Source organism: Anser brachyrhynchus (assembly GCF_964034855.1).
Source record: "Anser brachyrhynchus genome assembly, chromosome: 1".
Taxonomy (NCBI): Eukaryota; Metazoa; Chordata; class Aves; order Anseriformes; family Anatidae; genus Anser; species Anser brachyrhynchus.
This window is the reverse complement of record NC_137694.1, coordinates 169742287-169765706: the sequence shown is the minus strand read 5'-3', so window position 1 is coordinate 169765706 and position 23420 is coordinate 169742287. Positions and strand designations below refer to the sequence as shown.

Genomic DNA, 23420 nt, shown 5'->3' with positions numbered 1-23420 from the left:
AGAAGAGAAGAGAAGAGAAGAGAAGAGAAGAGAAGAGAAGAGAAGAGAAGAGAAGAGAAGAGAAGAGAAGAGAAGAGAAGAGAAGAGAAGAGAAGAGAAGAAAAATGTTCCTGTAAAAAATATACATTAAATCAAAGCACAATATATCCTAGATATGAGATATACCTAATAATTGCAGATCTCTGTTATTTGAAGAGCATTAAATAGTATATAATTGTTTGTGTGATCACTTACACTCTTTTGTAGGCAGGAAGGAAGGAAACTTAGTTATTATACTAAGATTATTAAATCAGTCAGAAAGCTTAAAAAAGGGAATTTGTTACAAAAAAAAAAAAAAGAGAGAGGTAAAGAAAAAGAAAACATAACAACTTGGTACTTTGTGCTTTGTTTTGTTTGGGTTTCCTGCTTGAGCTGGATCTTAACAGGAAATTCAAACTTAAACTTCTCAAACAAGAAGACATCTTAGGTCTACAAAGATGATTAAGGGAATGGAGCATCTGACATGAATTTGAGAAAGCTAGGATTGTTGAACCTGAAGAAGGCTTAGGGGGAATGTTATTAATACCTGATGGGGAGGAATAAAGAAGATGGAACCAACTGCACAACTGCCCATAGATTTAAATTCACAAGACCAGATTTTTGGCCTATTTTTATAATTGTCTGTCTATAAAATGATGGAATAATTGTCATGTAGTGCTGCTGGCGTGATGTTCCTTACCCTTGTTGAGCCACACTCTATGGAACACTATACCCCAGAGTTCTTTTCTAACTCTGACTCACCACCACCACCACCCCAGTGGGAAAAATCTTGCTCACCCCTTCTGTTGTGGCAAGCCATGTAAAATGAAACCAGTTAAATCTTTGCACCTATATCATTTAAACCTTTCCTCTTCTGCAAGTGACCCACAAAGCATTATCATCCTAGAAGGTTCTGATGAATGATAGTATTATATATACATATTGTCTTCCATTTTGAATTTATTTTTTTTTAATCCTAATTTTAAAAGGATATACATCTGTTTTTTAGGGTTGACATTCTAAGAAATTGGATTTATGTTTTTAGTACTGTATATTTATCATTAACTTGTTATGACCAGCCTATAATGACAAAGGAGGAATTGGATACTTTAAGTTGCTTAAGTTTTAAGCAATTGGATACTTTAAGTTGCTTTAAGTTGCTTGGTTTTAAGTTTCTTTCCTAGCAGATTAAATGATTCTGTTGACAAGTATTTTGTTGTATTTTTTCCCTCTCTCCTTCTTTTGGGCATCCTTATTTGTCTCCTCGTTCTTCTATATCATCTCCCTTCTACCTCTCCTGTGCATTTTTTTCTTTGATATTTTGATGTCTTACTTTCCCCAATAATTTCCTTTTGCTTCTGCAGTTTTTGATCTCTTCCCCATAAACATGAATGCTTGTGCCCTGTAAAAAAAATTATATTCTTTCCCCACATACACCCTATCTCCTTTTTTCTTATTCCATTCCACTCTGCAACTACCTGAAAGGAAGGTGTGGGGAGCTGGGGGTCAACCTCTTCTTGCAGGTAACTAGTGATAGAACTAGAGGGAATGGCCTCAAGTTGTGCCAGTGGAGGTTTAGGTTGCAAATTAGGAGACGCATCTCCTCAGAAAGAGTAGTCAGGCATTGGAACGGGTTGCCCAGGGAGGTGGTGTCATCACCGTCCCTGTGGGTGTTCAAAGAAACATTGTACTTGGCACTTAGGGACATGGTTTAGTGGGTGACATTTGCAGTAGGGTGATGGTTGGACCAGATTATCTTGAAGGTCTCTTCCAACCTTAATGATTCTATGATTATATGAACTCTCTTTCCTATATTAGATTTTATCGTGCATTTCTTAATCTATATAATTTTTTAACCACCCCCCCCCTTCTTTTTTTTTGGCTCAAGTCACAACTGCCCAGGCTGCCACTGAGTTCTACTTGCCTGACACTCTCTCATGCTCAACTATACTTTCAGTCCCATCCCTCCTTCACTCTACTTACTTTATACCTCACTCTCACCAGCCTTAGTTGTCTGACATCTCTTCATTCTATTAGTCCTCTTGATCTTTAGCCTTTCAAAAAAACTGTAAACTCCTAATGCAACTGTTTTGGGTATGTGTCAATATTACTATGTAAAGCACTTCTCTTGTCCTAAGGCCAGAAGGCATGGGTCCGCTTATGTATAGAGAGAGAAACTCTCTTCTTTTCATCCATCCTCCAGACAAGAAACTTGTATCCAAATTGACAGCAATTTCTGGCATGTAATATTTCCTGAGCTGTGCATTGTTTAGGAAAGCATTAATCAACTATGACCAAAACCATGCCAAAGATCATGCTCATACTTAAATAAACACCTGATCATGGGCACATACTCAGACATCTACCCATCTATCCAATCTCCAAGCCTTTGCAATCATTCTCTCTAATCTGTCTAGGTTACTATCTTTTTTCTGCTTTAAGAGAACATCATTGCTAGAGACTGAGCTGTGCAAACAAGTGGGGAACAACTGGGAAGAAGTAGAAACTCAGGTGAGCTTTGCTGAAGCAAGTGGGATATTTTAACTCATCTGTAACATGAAGACAGAATGAAGCACTGAGGTCAACAGCTTGACTGTTAGGTGCCTCTGTCTTAAGATGACTGTATTCACCTCCTACATGTAACACAGCCTTTGCTAATTTATCTGTGTCTAGGAGCAAGTCACTGATAGAAGATAATATATTAACTTTTCAAAAGAAAGTAGTAATTTGAGAAAGAGATTGTTGCTGAACTTTACATTAGTATAAAGCCTCGGGAGTTGCATGAAAAATAGAACTTCAGGATGAAAAATTAAGGAAGATGTGTGTGCAAGATAGAGTTATTTTAACTATCACAGTTCTTCAGGCAACTATATTCATGATGGCATTATCTAATTTAGCAAAGCAGTAAAAATATATATATATATCTGATCTATTAAAAATGAATAGGAAGATCATTGTCTAATGATAGGTAAGGAAAATAATGCTTTAAAAGGTTTTTTGTTTATAAAGAGAAAGTAAAGGGGAAAAATTAAAAGGATTATCATTTGCTGTCATTTGTATTTTAAAGTACTGAGCTGCCAAAATTTCCATTACATATGATACATTTATATAACAATAACATTACATGTTAGAACTCATTTGTGATATTTGGGTGCTGTTTTCCTAGAGTGTTAATTTATCAGCAAGTGGATATAAGCCAAGTAGTCAAAAGGTTGCTTGTGTCAAGGTGTTCCTAGCAATCCTACCTGTTGGCGGAATGATTCCAGGAGACATTAGGCCTGGGACAGAATGTGGCATGATATGAGAATTCTCTGGGGAGGTGACACTTTGAGTCCTCTTAGGAGGCCTTCCCGGTCTAGAACTGAAACAAACAAACAAAAAATTTTTACAATTAAGCTGTTGTCTTACACATCATTTCAAAGTTGTTTCAAGAGGTAACATGGACTGTAAATAAATTTGTTTCAAGGACGGTTGCTTTTGCAGTTAGATGTAATAGACTTCCATCACTAATTAGATTACATGCTGAATTCATTTTCCTCATTGAAGATCAGCCGCTCTTGATGCATAATTCATAGCCTGCACCTCGTTACCTGCTTCTTCATATTAATATCTATACACAGTTTGAATTGCCTCGTTTGCATATGCTAAAGTTCTGCATGCAGCCTTCAGCACGAAAATTATGCACTAACTTGTAATAATTATTACAGTCAGCCTGCTATTGATTTATGAGACTTTTAAAAACCAAATATGTGTAGTACTTGTAATGAATGATATTTTAAGGTTCTTCAGGAAATTAAAAGGCAATGGCTGCCTAAGGAAATGTTCTGCTTGTTTGATTTAATACTACAGTTAGCTGGGAGGTGGAATGAAAGAGTGATTCAGACCTATAGCACATTTTTCGATGATATGTTTTATTACTTCGCACTGCCAGCCTGATATCTAGATGATAAATGACAATACATATCTAATGTGTGAAAAGGTCTTGCAATTTCTTTATTTTTTGTCATTTAAAAGATAAGTCAAGTTATCATTTAACCCTTATTCTATTTAAAGTGAAAATCTCACTAAGTCACCTTACTTTAAATATACTACTTTATGTCAAAAAGGACTCAGAATTATTTGCAAGATGTTGTTAAGCAACTGTCAACATAGCAGCTTACATCTGTCCAGTATGGAAAAAATAAAGGGCTTCAGGTTTAAACACTCCCCACCAGTTAAATGCTCTCCCACACAACTTTCCATCTCCTGGACTCTGTAAGTAGCATACAAATCAGATACAGATTACAATGAAAATATTTATTACCCACTTAGATGCAAGTATGTATCTGCTACATATAATGCATATCCAAAGGCTTGTATTCCTACATATAGATCATAAGAAGGTACTATTGCAGTATCCTATAAATGCTTATTTGGGGGGGGGGGGACCTTTTGGAATGATTTCACAGGAAAAGGTGATATGCAGCTGTAACACTGCAGTATTAACCTATGTTTTCCCAAACATTTGCAGTTCTTCATTCATTTCAAAATAATTAAAAAAAAAAAAAAAAAGGAAACTATGGAAGGTTTTGCTCCTTATGTCCCTATATAGCAACAAAACTGTCATTAAGCATAATAGTATTTTTAGCTATGCCAGAGCTGCAGAAGGAGGCAGGTGACAACATATTTGTATTTTGTGTGCATATTAGTTCCCCCTATGTTTGGAAATACCTTTCTTTTTGCTACTTCTACAACCTAACTTTAATAAACCAAAAACAATCAAAGTATAGGGCATTTTCTTAGAGTTTAATGACTCAAAGTATTGAGTCATTAACCTTAACTGATCATTAATTCCCAACTTAATGTCCTGAGCTGAGGTCATTATCAAAATTATAAGCTTGATAATTTCTTTGATTGGTTTGGGGATTGTCCATTTTCTTTAATAAAAACAAAATCATCACTTATATGTTCACAACTACAAGGAAAACATTTGTAGACAAAATAATATTGTCTTATTCCACCTTACAGAACCAAATTTAGTGTCTTCCATTTTCCTTTGAAATTTCCTTTGTAATTTACAATAAAAATAAACATACCATGAATACACATAAAACTGATAAAAATTATAGACAAAAATGATCTGATTTAAATGGTGTGTTTCTAACATATTCACACACCAAAAAATGCCACTATGTAAGACATCTTTGATGTCTTCATTTAAATACCTATGCTGATGCACAGTTGTCAAATCAGCTTGATATGAGTATGGAACTCTCTGACAAGGGAAGGAAGGGTCTTTACCACTGACTGGAAGAGGGGAACACAACACCCATTTTTTAAAAGGATAAAAGGAAGACCCAGAGAACTACATGCCAGTCAGTCTCACCTCTGTGACCAGCAAGATCATGGAGCAGATCCTCCTGGAAACTATGCTAAGGCACATGGAAAATAAGGAGGTGATTGGTGACAGCCAACATGGCTTCACTAAGGGCAGGTCATGCCTGACAAATCTGGTGGCCTTCTACGATGAGCATAAATAGGGGAAGAGCAACCGGCAATATCTACCTGGGATTGTGCAAAGCATTTGACATTGCCCCCCATGATATCCTCATCTCTAAATTGGAGACACATGGATTTGATGTATGGACCACTCAGTCGGTAAGGAATTGGCTGGATAGTTGCACTCAAAGAATTGTGGCAACAGCTCAATGTCCAGTTGGAGTAATGGGTGGTGTTCCTCAGGGGTTAGTATTTGAACCGGTGCTGTTTAACATCTTTGTCAGTGACATGGACAATGGGATTGAGCACATCCTTAGAAAATTTGTTGATGACACCAAGCTGTGTGGCGAGGTCAACATGCTGGAGGGAAGGAATGCCATCCAGAGGGACCTGGACAGGCTTGAGAGTTAGGCTTGTGCGAACTTCATGAAGTTCAACAAGGCCAAGTGCAAGGTCCTGATTCTGGTCCAGGGCAACACTAAGCACAAATACAGACAGGGCAGAGAATGGCTTGACACCAGCCCTGAGGAGAAGGACACGATCGAAGGAGGTGAATATCCCCTTCTACTCTGCTCCTGTGAGACCTCCCATACGGTATTTCAATCAGCTCTGAAGCCTCCAACACAAGAAGGACATGGATGTATTAGAATGAGTCCAGAGGAGTGCCACAAAGATGACCAAAGGGCTGGAGCACCTGTCCTGTGAAGACATTCATAGGAAAAAGTTGGGATTGTTCATCCTGGAGAAGAGAAGACTCTGGGGAGACCTTATAGTCACCTTCCAGTACCTAAATGGAGGCCTACAGGAAAGGGACTAATGATAGGACAAGGAGTAATGGTTTAAAAATAAAAAAGGGAAGATTTATGTAACTAGGAGGAAATTCTTGACTCAGAGGGTGGTGAGGTGCTGGAACAGGTTGCCCAGAGAAGCTGTGGATCCTCCATCCCTGGAGGTGTCGAAGGACAGGTTGGATGGGGCTTTGAGCAACCTGGTCTATTGGAAGGTGTCCCTGTCCATGGCAGGGGCTTGGAATTAGATGATCTTTAAGATCCCTTCCAACCGAAGCCATTCTATGATTCTATGACTCATCATTTAAAAAGAAAAAAAAAAAAAAAGTGCTATGCACAATGTACCAATGGCTTCCAAGTCTTTTTAAAAATGGCAATTTTACTCCTGCTAAGATTCTCTTTGATGAATTACTGCTTACTGTCAAACAGTCATAGTAAAGGCAGAATTACTTTGTAATTGGTGTAATTTTTGCAAATGTACACAAGAGTAAAGCCACCCCTCTCTAAAGATTAAGAGAAAACACCCATGGACTGATTGAGCAAACAAATGTCAGAAGCAAATTATAGGCAAGTGATACTGAAATACCAAAGGCAAAACTTTTCCTTGGGTCACCTTCTACATCAAGTTGGCTGTGACGCTCTACACAAAAGGGCCATTGCACTCAAAGGCATAAATGAGCCCAGTAACACAACTTTATCCTGTGATTTATCGCAAACTTTACTGAATAAGTAAAGTATTTGTATGAAGTTCTAAACTTCTAATTACACTCTAATTAAAATTTTTAAAATTTAATTTGTGAGAAGTAAACTTGTTTTATCCTTTTACAATTATTATGTGACAAAGCAGCAACTCCAGTTTACTATAAAAAGACATTTATCTGTTTACAAAAACCTTTTTTTTCATTATGACAAGGTGGAAAAAACAATGTAAGAATTTTTTCTTAAAGTCTGGAAGATCTGATTTAGAGTCACAGCAGATGATCCAGTATACAATTAAAATGAGTAAAGCTCTGATTAGTTAAACAAAACACAGCCTGATTGTCCACACTACCTGATTAAATAACAATATCTGTCTTAATATGTCATTCGTTATATACTTTTTTCACTAACCAACTTCATAAACTGAAATATTACAGTTTTACAAGATCTGTTCTCAAACTATAAGAATTGGAAGAGTTTTATTTGAATCATTACCAAAGTTGTGAAACAATACATAAAAATTTCTTTAAAATTAACTGATTATAGTTTGAAAACTTGCATGTTGTTTTGTAGTTCATTATCATTTTTATACTTACATGATAAACTCTTAAACAAAAACCTACAAGTATACCAAATGAGTTTAAGTATCATAAACAGAATGATAAAAATAACTTAATGAATAATTTTGTTGGCATTGTTTCTGAATCTGTGTTAAAAAAAAAAAAAAACTACTTATTTTTACATTAGGACAAGTTCAATTTCATTCCAAGATAAGAAACCTGCTTCGAAGTATTCACATTCCTACTTCTTATCAAAATCAGATGGTTTGTCTTCAGCATGCAAATAAACTATAATTTATACAGGTATGCACTTATTTTTTATGCAAAAGATATATTAAAGTGCCAGAGCAATGTAAGCCATTCTTCCAGTTGCCTATTGATAATTCTTCTTTTGCCCTCTCAAATTTAGATTTAACATCTATATTTTTATATAAACATAAAAGATGTTGTAAGTTTTTGGTTTTTTATCTGAATAAAATCATCATAACTATAACATTGGTTATTCTAAAGACATGCTTGACTTAAGGTAATGATTATTATCCCAATGGATAAACTATTTAAAGTCAACTTATTTTAATTTTTTGAAGATGACTACAGTTTGTATTTTTTGGAGGTAAGGTAAACAGTCTGAATTGCCAAAACACAAGAAGTCAACATGTGAATACCCAGGGTCATAGTACAGAGAAGACTAGGAATCTTTTGGGACTCTGCAAGAAGACAGCAGGAGAAACAGACAAGTATCTGGAAGTCATAGGTGGTCTTCCTTTTTACTGTTTCATTCTTTAAGGATTAAATTAGAGAGGGTAGAAATTATATAATTCCAACAAAGCCTCAAGGAAGGCACAATGATCAACTGTTTCAAAGAGCTGAGAAGAAGTCCAAGGGAAAGACATTACCAGTTCCTTGATTTTCATTAAAAAAGAAAATGTAATATCAACATTGCCACTCTTTGCTTTTATAAATATAAATATGTAAGATTGTATGTAAGATTGTATGTAAGATGTACGCTTAGAACAGCTTTGAATATCAATATCAATTTTAGCTACATCAGCATTTATGCATCTCATTTAGGAACATATTGAAAATCTAGGCTTCGTTTCTCAGTTGCTCTACCTCCCTTCAGTGCTTCAAAGCCAGCAGACTGACACAGAATTTTTGACCTCAAAGGAGTTGGTTCAACGAAATTTAGGTGAACAGCCACTGGAGGTGGTTATTATGTGCTTGCAACGTAACAACCACTGCAATAGGACTGAGGATGTCATACCCTGAGGCTACTGGCTGACTTGATGTAAAGACAGGGATAACCTTTGACAACCTGTAACCAAAGACAGCAGACACTTCCTCCATGGTATACAAGGTACTTCTGTTTTTGTGATAGTTTCCATGCTGCTCTCAGGGTCATACATGCAGCCTTCACACTAGTAAGACATGAGCCAAGGGCGTGTCAGTTCTGAAAAATAAGGTCCAAAAAGACCAACTAAACCTTTTGTGCAATTTAATTCCTTTGGATGGAATACATTTTCTTGCCAAGGTAACCTTCATAAATATTTCTAATGCACTGAAATATCATTTTAAAGGCAAAAAAAATGATGCTGTACAATGATCCAAACCTTATACTTTACTATTTTAAAAGTTTTTGCCTTGTAATCCCACTCAAGAACAAATCAAAAGAATGTAAGTCTGTGATTGGCCATACATCTATTGTGCCTGTTACTAAAACAAACATTAGAAATCACACTATGTCCTTTTTATGTGTAGCAGTCATATAAAACAATAAAACTCTCAGTGCAATTACCTTAAATTTATTTTTCTTCTCACAGCTAAACAGAAAATGTTCTCACACAATAATTAGCGTTGAACTCACGATATATTAGAAAGATTTATTGAGACAGCAAACAATGCTGATAAAAACAAATACAGAGATTTGTTTATACTGACAAAGGAGCATACGAATGATCTTCAAAAGAATTAGATTGTGCTACAAGACTGAGTAGTGCAGAAAGCATCCCAATAGAATGCTACTACATTTCAACAACAGAACACCCTACTGCTATTTTTAAACCAAAATTACCAAAAATGTATATTTGATCAGAAAAGAGGTGCCAGTTAGTGAGTACAAGTAATTAAGCCAAATGACACAGAATATATTGAACTCTGCATACCATTCCAAAGCCATGTGTTGCAGTAATATATGAGCACTGGTTAGTACTAGAGAGGTACACTTTTTGGTAGTTAGAGAATAACTTGTTGAATTATTTCTTTTCCTAGCAGACAAGTCATGTACATATCATGCCACTTTCATCTTCCTCAACACTGCAGCTAAAATTACTCTGCATTTTGGCAACACTGGGAATAGTCTTGATACAAGAGTCCAAGATGCAAGGTACAAGACTGCAAGAACATATATTCCAGCACCACCTGTCTGTTCTCACTTGATGCTAGAAGTCACACTACAAACACAATGAAAGAATCTAAGAAAAAGAATCTGTTTGACTGACCATACCTCTTGAATATATGGATGACCCAAAGGGCAAGAAAGGAAATAAAACCACTTAGGAATCCAAGTGTTAAAGTGTAAGATTTGAATACAGCTGTGATTGTACATAAGTTTAAAATATTACTGTAGTATCACTGTTCTCTTAATGAAATTGAGATCTGTAAGTCACCTATTGAAAAGAGAAAAACAGATAAAAAATTAGACTAATTCTGTTGGGTGGCAGAATTATGATGTCAGGAGTAAATTAATCCGAAAAGTTCACTGTTTTATCCAGTTAGTTGACATACTAGATCTGCCTGAAAGTTCTTAAAACTTTTCAGTATGTTAGCTCTTTTGATTATGTAGTAACTGTGAAATGTAAGCTCATGATGAGAACAGCTATAGAATCTAGAGTATGAAATAAGTCTGAATGAACAATGAACTACAATTATCAAACGAAAATCATTCACAAATTCAAACTATATTGATATATTTTTAATTAATATGAACATTGCATCAGAAAAAGTAGTCAGATTACCCAAAAACAGCATGAAAATCACAGCACTACAGATCCTTTTTTAGGAATATTGGCAATAGCAACAAGAAAAAAAATGCAAAATTGGACTTATTTCCTCTACTCACACTGCTAACTTTTCAGAATGATTCATGCAACTACAGAGAAAAAGAAGTGTAGAAACAGCAGCATTCTAAAGTACATGCTCTTTCTGTCAAGCTATAACAGATGATTTTCTCATTTCACTTGACCTTACAGCATAAACCACACCCATAATTTAAATATGCAAGCTAAATGATTTCTTCTAACAGTGTTATTCACCCACATGAAACACCAAACCATAACAGATGCAAAGCCTAATTTTTCCTCAACCATTTTCATCTGCCATTAGCATTTCAATTCTAAAAACATCCCCTCAAAACAACTACTATGTATATTACAAGAATGTCAAGCATGATGCTAATCGGCCAGAAAGTCAGGTTTGATCCATAATGGTGTTATCTAAAAGACCTATAAGCTTTTGTGTTATTTTTCTTAAAAAAAAAAAAAAATTCTACTTCAAGTTGCTGAGATGATTCGTTATGTGAAGCAAGTGTAACTGATGTGGTTATGTCTGTTAGAGTCTGCAGATGGCCTGAAACAATGATTTAAATGTATGAACTTTAGTTGGAATGAACAGCCCTGCTTCAAAGCTTGTTTTCTAACCATCTGCATTCATCTCTGCATATAACTTGCACATGTAATTACAAATTTGTGAACATAAATCAGATAATTGCATGTATAAATAACCAATTAGAATCAAAACAGAACTGGGCCATACAACAGCACGCTTCTCGTTTGAACACATGTATAACCACACATAAAGTGAGTGAATATTTTCATTTAAGAAATTTCTGTTGTTTAGAAAAATAATATCTGATCTGTTTTCCAGCAGGAAATAGCAGGCAGCACCTGCCATTTTGAGTTCCACTAAAAAAAAAAAAAACAAAACAAACAAACAAAAAAAAACACCTACATAGCTCTCAGTAAATTAGCAGATGACATCAAGCTGAGTGGTGCAGTTGATACAAGAGAAGGAAGAGATACCATCCAAAGGGGCCTGGACAAGCCTGAGAAATGGGCCCATGTGAACCTAAAGAGGTTCATCAAAGCCAAGTGCAAGGCGCTGCACCTGAGTTGGGGCAATCCTAGACATGAGTACAGACTGGGAGAAGAACTCATTGAAACTGCGTGAAGAACTCATTTGAGAGCAGCCCTGCAGAGAAGAACTTGGGGGTTCTGGTGGAGGAAAGGTTTGACATGAGCCAGCAGTGTGGGCTTGCAGCCCAAAAGGCCAACTGCATCCTGGGATGCATCAAAAGAGCAGTGGCCAGCAAATTGAGGAACGTGATTGTCCCCTTCTGCTCTGCCTTTGTGAGGCCCCACTTGGAGTACTGCATCCAGGTCTGGGGCCCCCAGCACAAGAAAGATGTGGACCTGTTACAGAGGGTCCGGAGGAGAGCCATGAAGATGATCAAAGGGCTGGAGCACTTCATAGGAATGAAGAAAGTCTGAGAGCGCTGGGCATGTTCAGCCTGAAGAAGAGAAGGCTCAGGGTGACCTTATTGCAGCTTTTCAGTAGAGGGGGCTTATAACGAAGACGAAGAGCAACTTTTTGCTTTGGCAGACAATGGCAGGACAAGGGAGAATGGCTTCAAACTAAACGAGGGGAGATTTAGATTAGGTATTCTGAAGAAATTCTTTACTATGAGAGTGGTGAGGCCCTGGAACAGGTTGCCCAGAAAAGGTGTGGATGCACCATCCCGGGAGGTGTTGAAGGACAGGTTGAATGAGGCGCTGAATAACCTGATCTAGTGGGTGATGTCCCTGCCCATGTCAGGGGGGTTGGAACTAGGTGAGCGTTAAGGTCCCTTACAACCCAAGCCATTCTATGATTCTATGGTAAGACCACCTATCTATGATTCTATGATAAGACCACCATGGCTCAAGGCATCACAGAGCTGGTGCTCATTATGTATTAAAGATAGATAAACATTTCAATATTGATTTAAGCTCAAATAAGAAAGAATAAAATGTAATTATTTTGTGAAAATATTTTGGTTCTAGTGCCAATCTCTTAACTAATATGCTATTCTAATGGAGTTCTATCGTATAAGTGTATCCACTGTAATATCTGAATGCATTCATCACTTAATTGGCCACAATTCTTCACATGAAATGCTGAAACAAGTGAGCTGTCACCTTTTTAATGAAGCTGCCTATATCTTAAGCCTTTTGCCCTTTTAAAAAAAAAAAACAAAACTATTTATACTCGAAAAATTTTATTCTGGCTTCTTCCAGAGACTGTGGTTAATGTTCAATGACCTTTATTTACCTTATTTTTAATTCTGAAAATCAACACTTATGAACTGTACACTTCCAAGGAATAGCTGGAATCACCTAAACAAAAGCTTAAAAGTGACTTTCATTGTAAATTTGAGAGTCAACAGTAGTGATATGAAATACTGAAAAGACTCTCCATTAGTCTGTACAACTATAAGTGCACAGCTGATATGAAAGATTGATGGTAACACACAACACCCTCTGCAAATAATAATAATAAATAAATAAATAAAAGTTTAAATAAGACATTTTGTACCTACAAATAAATACAAATTTACTAGATGAGTACTAAGCATTAAAATGACAGGCTTCTTTGAACAGATGAAGGGTCAGAATGAGATATTTACGTTGGGTAGCACTGTACAACTGGTGAAAAGAGCATACTCTTTGAGTGCTCTTCTGTCTGATGTCAGTCCTAAACTTACAACACCTAACACAACCTATTGACTTAAACTTCGCGTCAACCAAGAGATGTATGAGGGCTGGTTATCCTTACTGGTACCCTCTAAGTAGTAAACCCTCATGGGTTCTCTAGTTTAATTCCAAAATACAGCAAATATGGATACAAGTGGAAGAAATGAACTGTAACATATTCCAGGAAAAATCCCTGATTTGTATACTTGGTCCCCCAAATTTACCTGTTTGTGAAATCAAGATCCTAGGTCGGTTACACTGTTCCAGTCTTCTAAGTCTAGATGTAGCCTTGCTTGGCCTTTATATCTATCTTTATATCTTTATACTGTATTTATAGAATACAGTGAAATAAATTTATATTTCATTCTCCTAGTGAAAGGCAAGAAACAGAAACAATCACCCATATGCCATCTCCCATTTTCTTTGTAGAGCTGCATCTAGAACCATATGAAGGGTAGCACAATTTTCCCTAGTGAGCAGCAGTATTATAGCAATTTGGAAAATAGACAATGCCAATCCAAGACTTCCAAATTCTAAAAAAAGTAAATGTAAATTTCATCCTATCAGAAGTAAGTCTGTTATTAATACGCTATTCTAGGGAAACACTAAGAAATTAATCAGTCATTCCTATTAAGCATTACAAGTACCATGTTTTTGATAACAGAGATGACAATTGTATCCACTACTGGTAAGGTTGATGATTGTTGTTATTATTATTGTTATTCCTTTGTAGTTCTGATAACTCCATCTGTGTGAACTTTCATGCTTTACAGCCCTAAAGATGATGATAATAATAAAGAAAGAACAAGCTTCTTGACCAAATTACATGTTTTCTGTGTTGTAGATAAGTAGTTCTGGCAGAACTGAACAGTTTTTTGTGGTAATGGATCAAGTTCTTAGAAAAAAGAAAGATCAGAAGACAGAACAGGAATCAAATTAGACATTAACCTTTTCAGAAACACTCCTGGTTATATGCTTGGTTGAAGGCCAGAGTGATGTCTCCAGGACTTTATACCTTTCTGATAAAAAAGCACACCCAAATTTGAACTGGGCAGTGTTTTTATGCAGTTTTTCAAAATGTTTAAAATATTTGAGGAACAGGGTACTGTAATAAAACAGCAAATTAGAAGTGTGTCATAATCAATTATCCTCCCATTAAATTTTCTTGACTTGGTATCAGATATATTCTGTTTTAGTAGAACTGAATAAAGTGGAAAATGCAATGTTTCTAATGCAGCTTTTTTATTAAACTGTGGTTTAAAACAGATTAAAATTTTATAATTTTTAAGCAGCATCTTCCAAGTATATGCAAAAGGAGTGGTACAGTAAAGTAGTTGTCTGTTCCAATTTACCCATTTATTCAATGATTAAAAAAAAGAGAGAGAGAGAGAGAGAGAGAAAGAGAGGACATGCCTTAGACTCCTGGGCCTGATTTAGTCCTCACAAAAGCTTTCTCCCTCACATAGTCTGCTCTTTAGGCAGACTCTCCACAGAAAAGAGAGACTCTTCACAGCGAATGCTGTGCTATCACACATGGGAGTCTCTAGGCTGATATTCTCTAGGCTATAAGTGTTGTGGGCCTCTGGCCTCACCTTAAAGGAGAGAAGAAGACAATCCAAGACTTTGTCATTGTTTGCAAATACTGCTTGCCATCATCTCTTCCACTGCATTGTGAGCCTATCCACCACTCAAGTGAGGTAGAGAAAAGCATAGTGTGTAGATGGGTCAGCTCTAGCTTCTGTGACAATCTTGCCAAATAATAAATGGAAAAAGACGAATCTCCAGTCTCAGCACCACGACACAGCTGAGATCTATAAGGTTGGTCATTATATAGTCTACATACAAAAAAAAAAAAAAAAAACCATATACATATGTGTATGTATTTGTCTGTCTATTACACACATACAAAGACTGCAGCCCCTGCAGGTGATTAGTGGGGCACAGCAACTTCAACACAGTCATTTAAGAAATAATAAAATGAGCACCATAGACAACTGGGAAAAAAAAGATGTCATTTGCTAATGCATTTCAAACCTAGACTCATAGAATCCTAAGTGTAGTTAAAAGTAAACAGGGTAATGCAGCTTACTTAGTACTCATTTGCACCCTCTAAAGTGTCCTAATTCTCACATTTGTCAAACAACCGAGTATTTTCCATTAGTTTTTACTTTATTTTTATTTTTACATTATTGTTAAGACTCAAATGTCAACTCTGTTGATAGCAATGGTGTAATGAGATGACTTCTTCAAATGACCACCAACCTCTCTTGTAAACCTCTTTGGGTAGACAGACCCTAAGAGCATAAGTTTGCACCAACATCTTGGAAGGTTAAATGACATATACTAAGTCAACAACATTATCTGTTTGTTCCCCAAAGATTTTAAATTAAAATACACATTCATCCTGTACCAGCTTAGCACATGTGAAATTTCCTTTTCTTAACGAGATCGCATTTCAAGATGAATAGAGGCAGGCAACTCTGGAAGAATATACACTCACCCCTGTAAGCTAGTTTTCATAACTAATGCTGTCTTGAATGCCATTATCTCTTTGACTTGTATAATAATCAGATCTACAAATAGTTTCATTTATCTAAAAAGTGGCAAAAAAATAAAAAGTACATAAAGTACATAAAGGTCCTTATAAATAAAAACATACTGTTGTCATATGTCATGTGCATGTCATAACCTTCAGAGTTCAGCCAAAAGTTTGCACAACATTTTACTTTACCAAACTTCTCCATATTGATAAAGGTAGCAAATTTAATTCTATATTGAAGCCATTACAAGTGTTACCTCTCTGAATAAAGTACTCCGCTGCAAAATTAGTTTTCTTAAAGTGTTCACATGTAAAACATGCTAATGCTGTAGAGAATCATTTATCTTTTCTCCCTTTGTTCTTATATATGTAATCAAGGTGTTGATCTTAAGGTTTAAACACTTTCATAATGGTACCTTACAAGTGGTTTACAACCTTGCCATAAATGTTAAACACATATGCTGACAGTGAAGATCACACTTTTTCATGAAAATGTTTCTTTATTTTATAACCACAATAAAAATAAAACGCTTCTATGAACAGGTTATATTTTAAAGAAAAATCAAACATACTTATTTCAACAGCCTTACCGTGAGTTAATTAAACTGAAAATTATGTAAACAAAAGTCAGTATTATAAAAGGCGGTATGAAGTTTTAATTTTTCTATTGACCTAGTAACAAATTTAAATGCTAACAGTTTGGGTGATCAAATTAAATGAATACAAACATTTTGTTTAATGACATCAGCAATAAATGCAGAACATCTGTGTTTTACTTTAAAAGCAATCAGAAAATATTCTTTTGTTTACATTACAGATAATCAGGAGGTTTGTATTTCTGTGTTTAATTTAAGAGGAAAAAAGATCATACTACCTTCAGGGCCCAAGGAAGCAATATGTTACAAATGCAGGATTTCTCCTGCTTTTTTTTTTCTTTTTTTTTCTTTTTTTTTTTTTTCTGTTTTGTAACCATGGTAAAACAATAGAAGTGAACTTTCCCTGAACCTTTCTCCTTTAGTGGCTGGGGTCCATGTTGACCCAGCAATGTAAGCTGGAACCTGATACTATCAAACTGACTGCTGCTAAAGCAATTAGATTCAGCAGAAACTATACACAGTGCATTATAATACTAATTTCAGCATCCCACAAAGCCAGTGCAAAGGCAAGCTATTAAAGTATTATATTCTATTGTTTAAATGTGAGATTAATTCAATAGCTTAAATGCACCCAAAACTATTGAACTAAATGGCAGACTGTACAACCATATTGTTATTCTTTTATAATTATAATACCGTACTAAAGTAAATTTGCAGATAAGGCCATACCTTCCTCTGTCTCTTTAAAAAAAAAAAAAAGATGAATTATTAGTAAACATATTATTTAAGCCATCACAATTTCATATGATCCTGCATTTGAATGAGACATCTAATTAAATTATCAGGATTTTGTTCTAAATGCTTGAAAGAAATAGTGCAAAATGACCACATTTTTAAAAGGTAGAAGAAACTTTTTTTTTTTTTCTTATAGAGGACTACAGGCAACTAACGTATGAAGACATAATTGATTAATTTCACTAACTGAGATATTTGTTATTCCCAAAATCCTAGTATAAGGATAAATAATGTATTCTATGTGACACCATTTCCCAACAGTTCTGTGATGATGTTTCAAATTTATACTGTTGTTTTTTGGAGGCTGAATAGCTCATTTCTATACTTAAGCATCCAGGCAAAGAGCAAGTAAAATACATTTTAAAGTTATGAAGAAGATAATCTTTAAACATCATGTTTTATTACAACAGATTCTAGTCATTTCACAAAATATTTGATTAACAGGTGTTGGTTAAAAAAAAAAAATCAAGGAAGGATATTAATTTAAATGAGCCCAAATTTTCCAGAATTAAGGTAAGGATTCAGTCAAAATTGGTCATTCATGATTTTTCTCTGGAGAGACATCCTCCAAGATCTTCTCATTTCTTTCTCTTTTAAGTTATCTATTTTAAGATGACAGAAATCACTTTCTGGATGTGTCTGTAGCTATAATATATATACAGAAACCCTAGTCCCATGTTAGGCAGCTACAGGGGGTTTAGTTTGTTTTTGTTTTTTGTTTGTTTGTTTGTTTTTCCTTTAACACACTATTGTAGAAATAGAAGCAGGCCCTAATAGTCTAAAGTACAAACTATTTATCCAGAATGTGAAGTACACAGAAAGACTTTGATCCCAGTAGAGGTGTACGAATCTGAAAAGGAATGCTAGTCATCATCCTGTAGGCAGATCAGGATAATTGTCTCTAACTGTTTTATTTAGACTGTGAAAGGGGACTCAGATTTACTAAACTGCAAAGACAGGAAAAAAATAAATGTTCCGCTAATAAATTAGTAAGGCTATTCAACTGGGAATGGATTTACTGACTGTGATCTACAGATTTTTCTTAGTTTATGTGAAAACTTTATTTAAGTACAGATTACTACTCAATTTTTCTCCTTATAGATGAATGCCCTTATCAACATGACACAGATTTGTGCTCATTTTTTATCTCCTTATCCAATATATCTTTCATTCATTACCATGTACATGAATAGCTTCAACAAGGATGTAGAGTGTCCTTCTCCAGAATAAGTACTTGTGACATTACTCTTCTTGCTGACCAACTTTTGCATTTTCTCAGACAACTTTACTGCTGGTCCTCACATTCCACATAAGTGGACCGTTAAGCCGTTGCAATGGGAGGGCAGAAGTATAAGAGACTTCTTATACTTCTTACCCTTCTCTTTCTGTATGTTCTTAAGAAAGCAGTGACCACTTAGACTATGGACACTCAATAAACATGCTCTGATCATGTACCTTCCCAATAATTAGGAACAGATTCCCAATAATTAGGCACAGATTGTAATTTTTGGATTACAATCAAGCTTACTGTGTGATCATTCTGAGCAGAAGTAAAATGCAGATTATAGCCAAAAATGCAGTTATACTCTCTTAAACTTGCTTGAGAACTGGAACCTGTTAAAGCTTATTGTGGCTTACAGCAGCATTAGCAATCACATCACTGAAAATACTTAAGCCAAATTATCCTATAATTGTGCTCCTCTACTCTTTGTGTGTACATGAATTTTCCTCTAACAACATCACAACTTACAGAGGCAATGCTGTATTGTACAAGGTACAACATAAGCTACAAAATGAATCCCAAATTTAGCAGTTTCTTATTGCAGTATAAATGTTAGATAATAATATCTTTAGCATACACATATACCAGTAATATCTCATTTCAGTGTCCTGTTTGCACGTTTCCTTTAGAGAAATCTCTTGTCTAGTGTATTTGGAAAACACCTAGCACAAAATGGTGCTAACATATATATGAATTATTATGCTATTAAAAATACAGGTTTTAAAGTGGAAACAAGTACAGTTCATGGAATAAATTAGATGCTTTGCAAAATTCACACAGTGACTACTAAATCACAGGATCCCTGTTTCATTGCAGTTTGCCAGCCTTTGTCTACAACTCTCTTCTTCCAAGCATGTTTTAGCATTTTTTTTAAAGATGTTCTTTTTTCTAACTTTCTTCAGAAATTCTCGGTTGGCTTGACTAATTTTAGCACTACAGTTCTAGCTTCAGCTAGAAGTTGAATCTATCTCATTTCATCCACCTCTTCTGACTCAATCACTTCTTTGCAAAATTGTCTACGCTGCACCCAGTGCAGTGTGGGCAACCACAGGCTGCGACGGCGATGCATGGCAGGTTAGACAGTTCCACACGGTGGAGGCAGTGAGCAACGAGAGGAGGAGACAATGCAATACTGTTCTTGGAAGCACAAGATCAGGAACATGAAAGAGCCTCTGTGTTGTGGCATGGAGCAAAGGTTGCACAGGAATTTATTAGAATATCCATTGTCTGCGTTTCGAATGAAAGTAAAGTTGCTTGATGGTCTTCCAGCATCATTATTGTACTACTATTGGCAACAGTGGGCATGACCCATTTTCCTTATAATCAAAGAAAGAAAAGTAGCTTTGACTTTTGTAGAAATTGTATCATACCCACGACAGCTCATAGAAGAGACTATCAACGAGACATTGCAAAAAGAGCCTCTAACTTGCAAGACCTTGGTCAGCGCTTCTACCACTTGAAAGAAATTAGAGAAAACAGAACCGAGCAAAAGGTAGCACTTTTAATTCCCATGATAGAAAAAGGAAAATAATGCAAATTTCATAGTTCTGAAAAAAAAAAAAAAAAAGAATTTGTGAAAAGAAGTGGGAGAGAGAATAGTAGGATGAGAAACAAGAAGAAGCTAATAAGGAGGAAAAAAGGGAAAAGAAAGGTCAATCTTCATGAAGAAGAAAAGAAGCACTATCCAGAAGTGAAACAGAACATTTTTGGTACTGATAGTCCTCAATCCTGCGAAATGACTGAAGTTGTAAAGTACCAATTACAGATTACACTTGTTAAAGGTACATTAGTCTTCATGTAAAAGATGATACAAAGCCTTGTCCACTTCCAAAAGCTGAAGAGGCTTGTCACCATTCTACATTGTTCCTCAAACATAGATCAAACCATGCTGACAGACAGGGGGAAGAAAAATATCCCTGTGTGTCTCTGCTTCTCAAAACACTAGTGAATTGGACAAGATGTGCATGCAAAATATTTGTTTCATTATAATATTGTTTGCAACTCAAAAGAATTGCATCCCAAACTACAGCCCTACACATTAAAAAAAAAAAAGGGGGGGGGGGGGGGGGGGCGACAAAAACTCTTACTGCAACGTTATGTACAGATTTTACTAATCATTTTCTTACTTTTGTTGTTGTTTAAACTCAGAAGTAACTATGTGAATGTTAACATACTTTTTAATTAGTTTCAGTAATCAAAATAAATAACATATAACAGTCTGCAAACTACTAATATCCATTACCACATTACATACATTACAAGTATTTTGGATAAACCGAAAAAAAAAAAAAAAAGTTTTATGCATCTTAGTACACTTTGAAAAACAGGAAATATGAAAATATGAAAAATAGTGATAACATATGGAAAAACATTACTGCAGATGCTTTATTGAAACAAACAAAACTGATTATTCTTGTATAACCAAATTATCATATAAACTAAAATAAACTTTAACTAATATTTATGAGTATGAAGATACGATTGATAGAAAAAGAAGAAAATATTAATTGAACCAAACAGAATTTTAACTCACTGAAAACTATTTAAGAAATCTGTTTAACTATAATGTCAGTCAAATAACCTAAAATATTGTCATCATTGCCCTTTTAAATTCTTTCAACTGGAATTCCCTAATTGTTCCCTTACTTTATCTCACTGTACCAGTAAGTAAATAAATTAACAAAATAGCTTTTATCGCACAGAATAACCTTTTAACTGAAGGATTATCTCTGGTTTATTTTTCATTTCTTTCTCTGCAGATAGCAGTTCATGCCTCATTGATTAGTTTGCTGAGGTGGTGACCAGAAATGAAAACAAGGTCTCTCAGATATTGCTAAGAACTGTAAATAAATAAATTAAAAAAAAGAAAAAAAAAGAAAAAGAAAAAGAAAAAAAGGGGAAAAAAAAAGGAAAAAAAAGAAAAGCACCAAAGCTAATATATGTTATGCTTCCAGCATAAGAGACTGAGAGTCAATGGTCAGAAGAGGTTCATTTCTTCCAATCAGTCTGTGCCAGGATGCAATTCCATTAAGCAATTCTAAAATGTCAGCTGTGTGGTTTGGTTTTGGTTTGCTTCTCATTTATACTTTACACGGTTTCTCTCTCTTTTTTTTTTCCTTTTTTTCTCATGAAGTTTCACTTTTAAAATACAACAATACTCTGATGATGAGGTGGATTACAGAGGTGTGGCTCAGTAATGTTCCAAACCAGTATTTTATAAAACTTTCAATACTAAATTATTTTGAAAGGTGAATACTATTTAGAAAATTCATTAAAAAGTTGTTTCTTTCTTGTTTTTGTTTCTTGTGTTATTTTTTTAACTTGACTTTTAGAAGAAAATTTTAGTCTTTATAGAAGGACCTGTGTATATCAAAGTCCTCTATCCGCATGTTTATCAGATCTCACTCCTTAGTTAAACGGACCTTGATTTCAAGAAGAAATTCCACTGTCCTGCTCACTCAGACTTCAGTCTGTTTATTAAGCCTACATGTACCACCGTGATGATAGTTTCTACGATATGAATAACTGAATTTATCAACTCAGTTCTCCCTGACCAAAAAAAACATAAATATTTTTTTTTAAAAAAAAAAAAGGTTCTATAGTAAAAAACACATAAATACTAAACATGTATTAGAAGGATCGAGGTCTCAGAGAAGAAATATTGAGAACCATGCATATGACAAAATGTTTCAAAGACTGTTGAACAACCTATATAAACAGACACCTAGTTCTCCTGCCATTTGATGTGAGTGAAATTTTACTACTGGCTTCTGGAGAAATAGAGATAAGAGTCACATAAGGTGGATCAGTCGTTTCTTATGTATGCAAATTTCATCAACGTGCTGACATACTATCTTGGACTGTGATGATACATTTCTAAAGGGGCAACTCCACACGCTTCAGAATTGTTTTTTTCACCATTTTTCAGATGAAATAAAAAAATGTGGAAAATTAAGCACAATTAATATTAGCATGCTCTGAAAGTTTTAACTTAACCCCACAAAAATGAAGATAATGCAATGTAAATTTTTTCATACCTTTGTTACCTCAACCTTGCTCTATTCATAAACAGATTAAAAGATAATAATTTGCATACAAGATTTACATGGACTTCTCCAGCATGTGAGCAACTGATTTCAGACAAGTGCTATATGCAGAACAACATTTCAAGTAAAAGAATCTGTCACTATGGCAAGTAACATAATTCATTCATTTTCAACATTGGCACAACATGACAAATCAACAATAGCAGGATATATATGTATATGTTTTTAATGTCCTTGAAAAAAGTATCAAGCATTTGCTTTGTTTTAACATTAATTAATCTGATACCATGTTTTAATTGCACAGCATGGGCTATTGTTTATATAAAACACCTTTCTGGTAAAAATGAAGGCCTTCATTCAAGAAATTGCTTAATCATGTGCACGGATTCCTTTATGTTTAAGACAGAATATCCCTTTGATTAAAAATAGTGTTCAGGTTCTACCACTGATTTAAGAGGACACTTTCACTGTACAGCTGAAAGGGTGAATCTCATACCAAGGGTATTGTCCATAAAATCACCTTTCCCTCTTTTTTTTTTTTTAAATAAAAACACAGTAGATTAAAGAAATAACCAGATTAACACAATTCATGTAATTTATCAGGTTCTGGTGAGCCAATAATAATGCCATGTGAATGACATGGCATTCACATGTATGTTCACCCATGCATGAGTAATATCAAACTTTTATTAGTTTAAGATAATGATGGCAATTTCATAAAGATCTGCAATGGCAAATATATTTTTCCTCTCAAGTTTACCTTTTTAAAATAAATAAAAGTTGAACTGACAGTGATTAAGAGGTAGTACAAAATGTCACTAATTTTTAGATTA

The 23420-nt window shown here is 35.0% G+C and overlaps 1 protein-coding gene across 1 annotated transcript in view; it reads right to left on the bottom strand.

Annotated features, from left to right (window-relative positions):
• DACH1 (dachshund family transcription factor 1) overlaps positions 1-23420 on the bottom strand; it is a 384876-nt gene that overhangs the window by 221914 nt on the left and 139542 nt on the right. Inside the window, 1 exon segment of the mRNA XM_080561250.1 lies at positions 3264-3379. Within this exon segment, the coding sequence (XP_080417376.1) occupies positions 3264-3379 (116 nt within the window).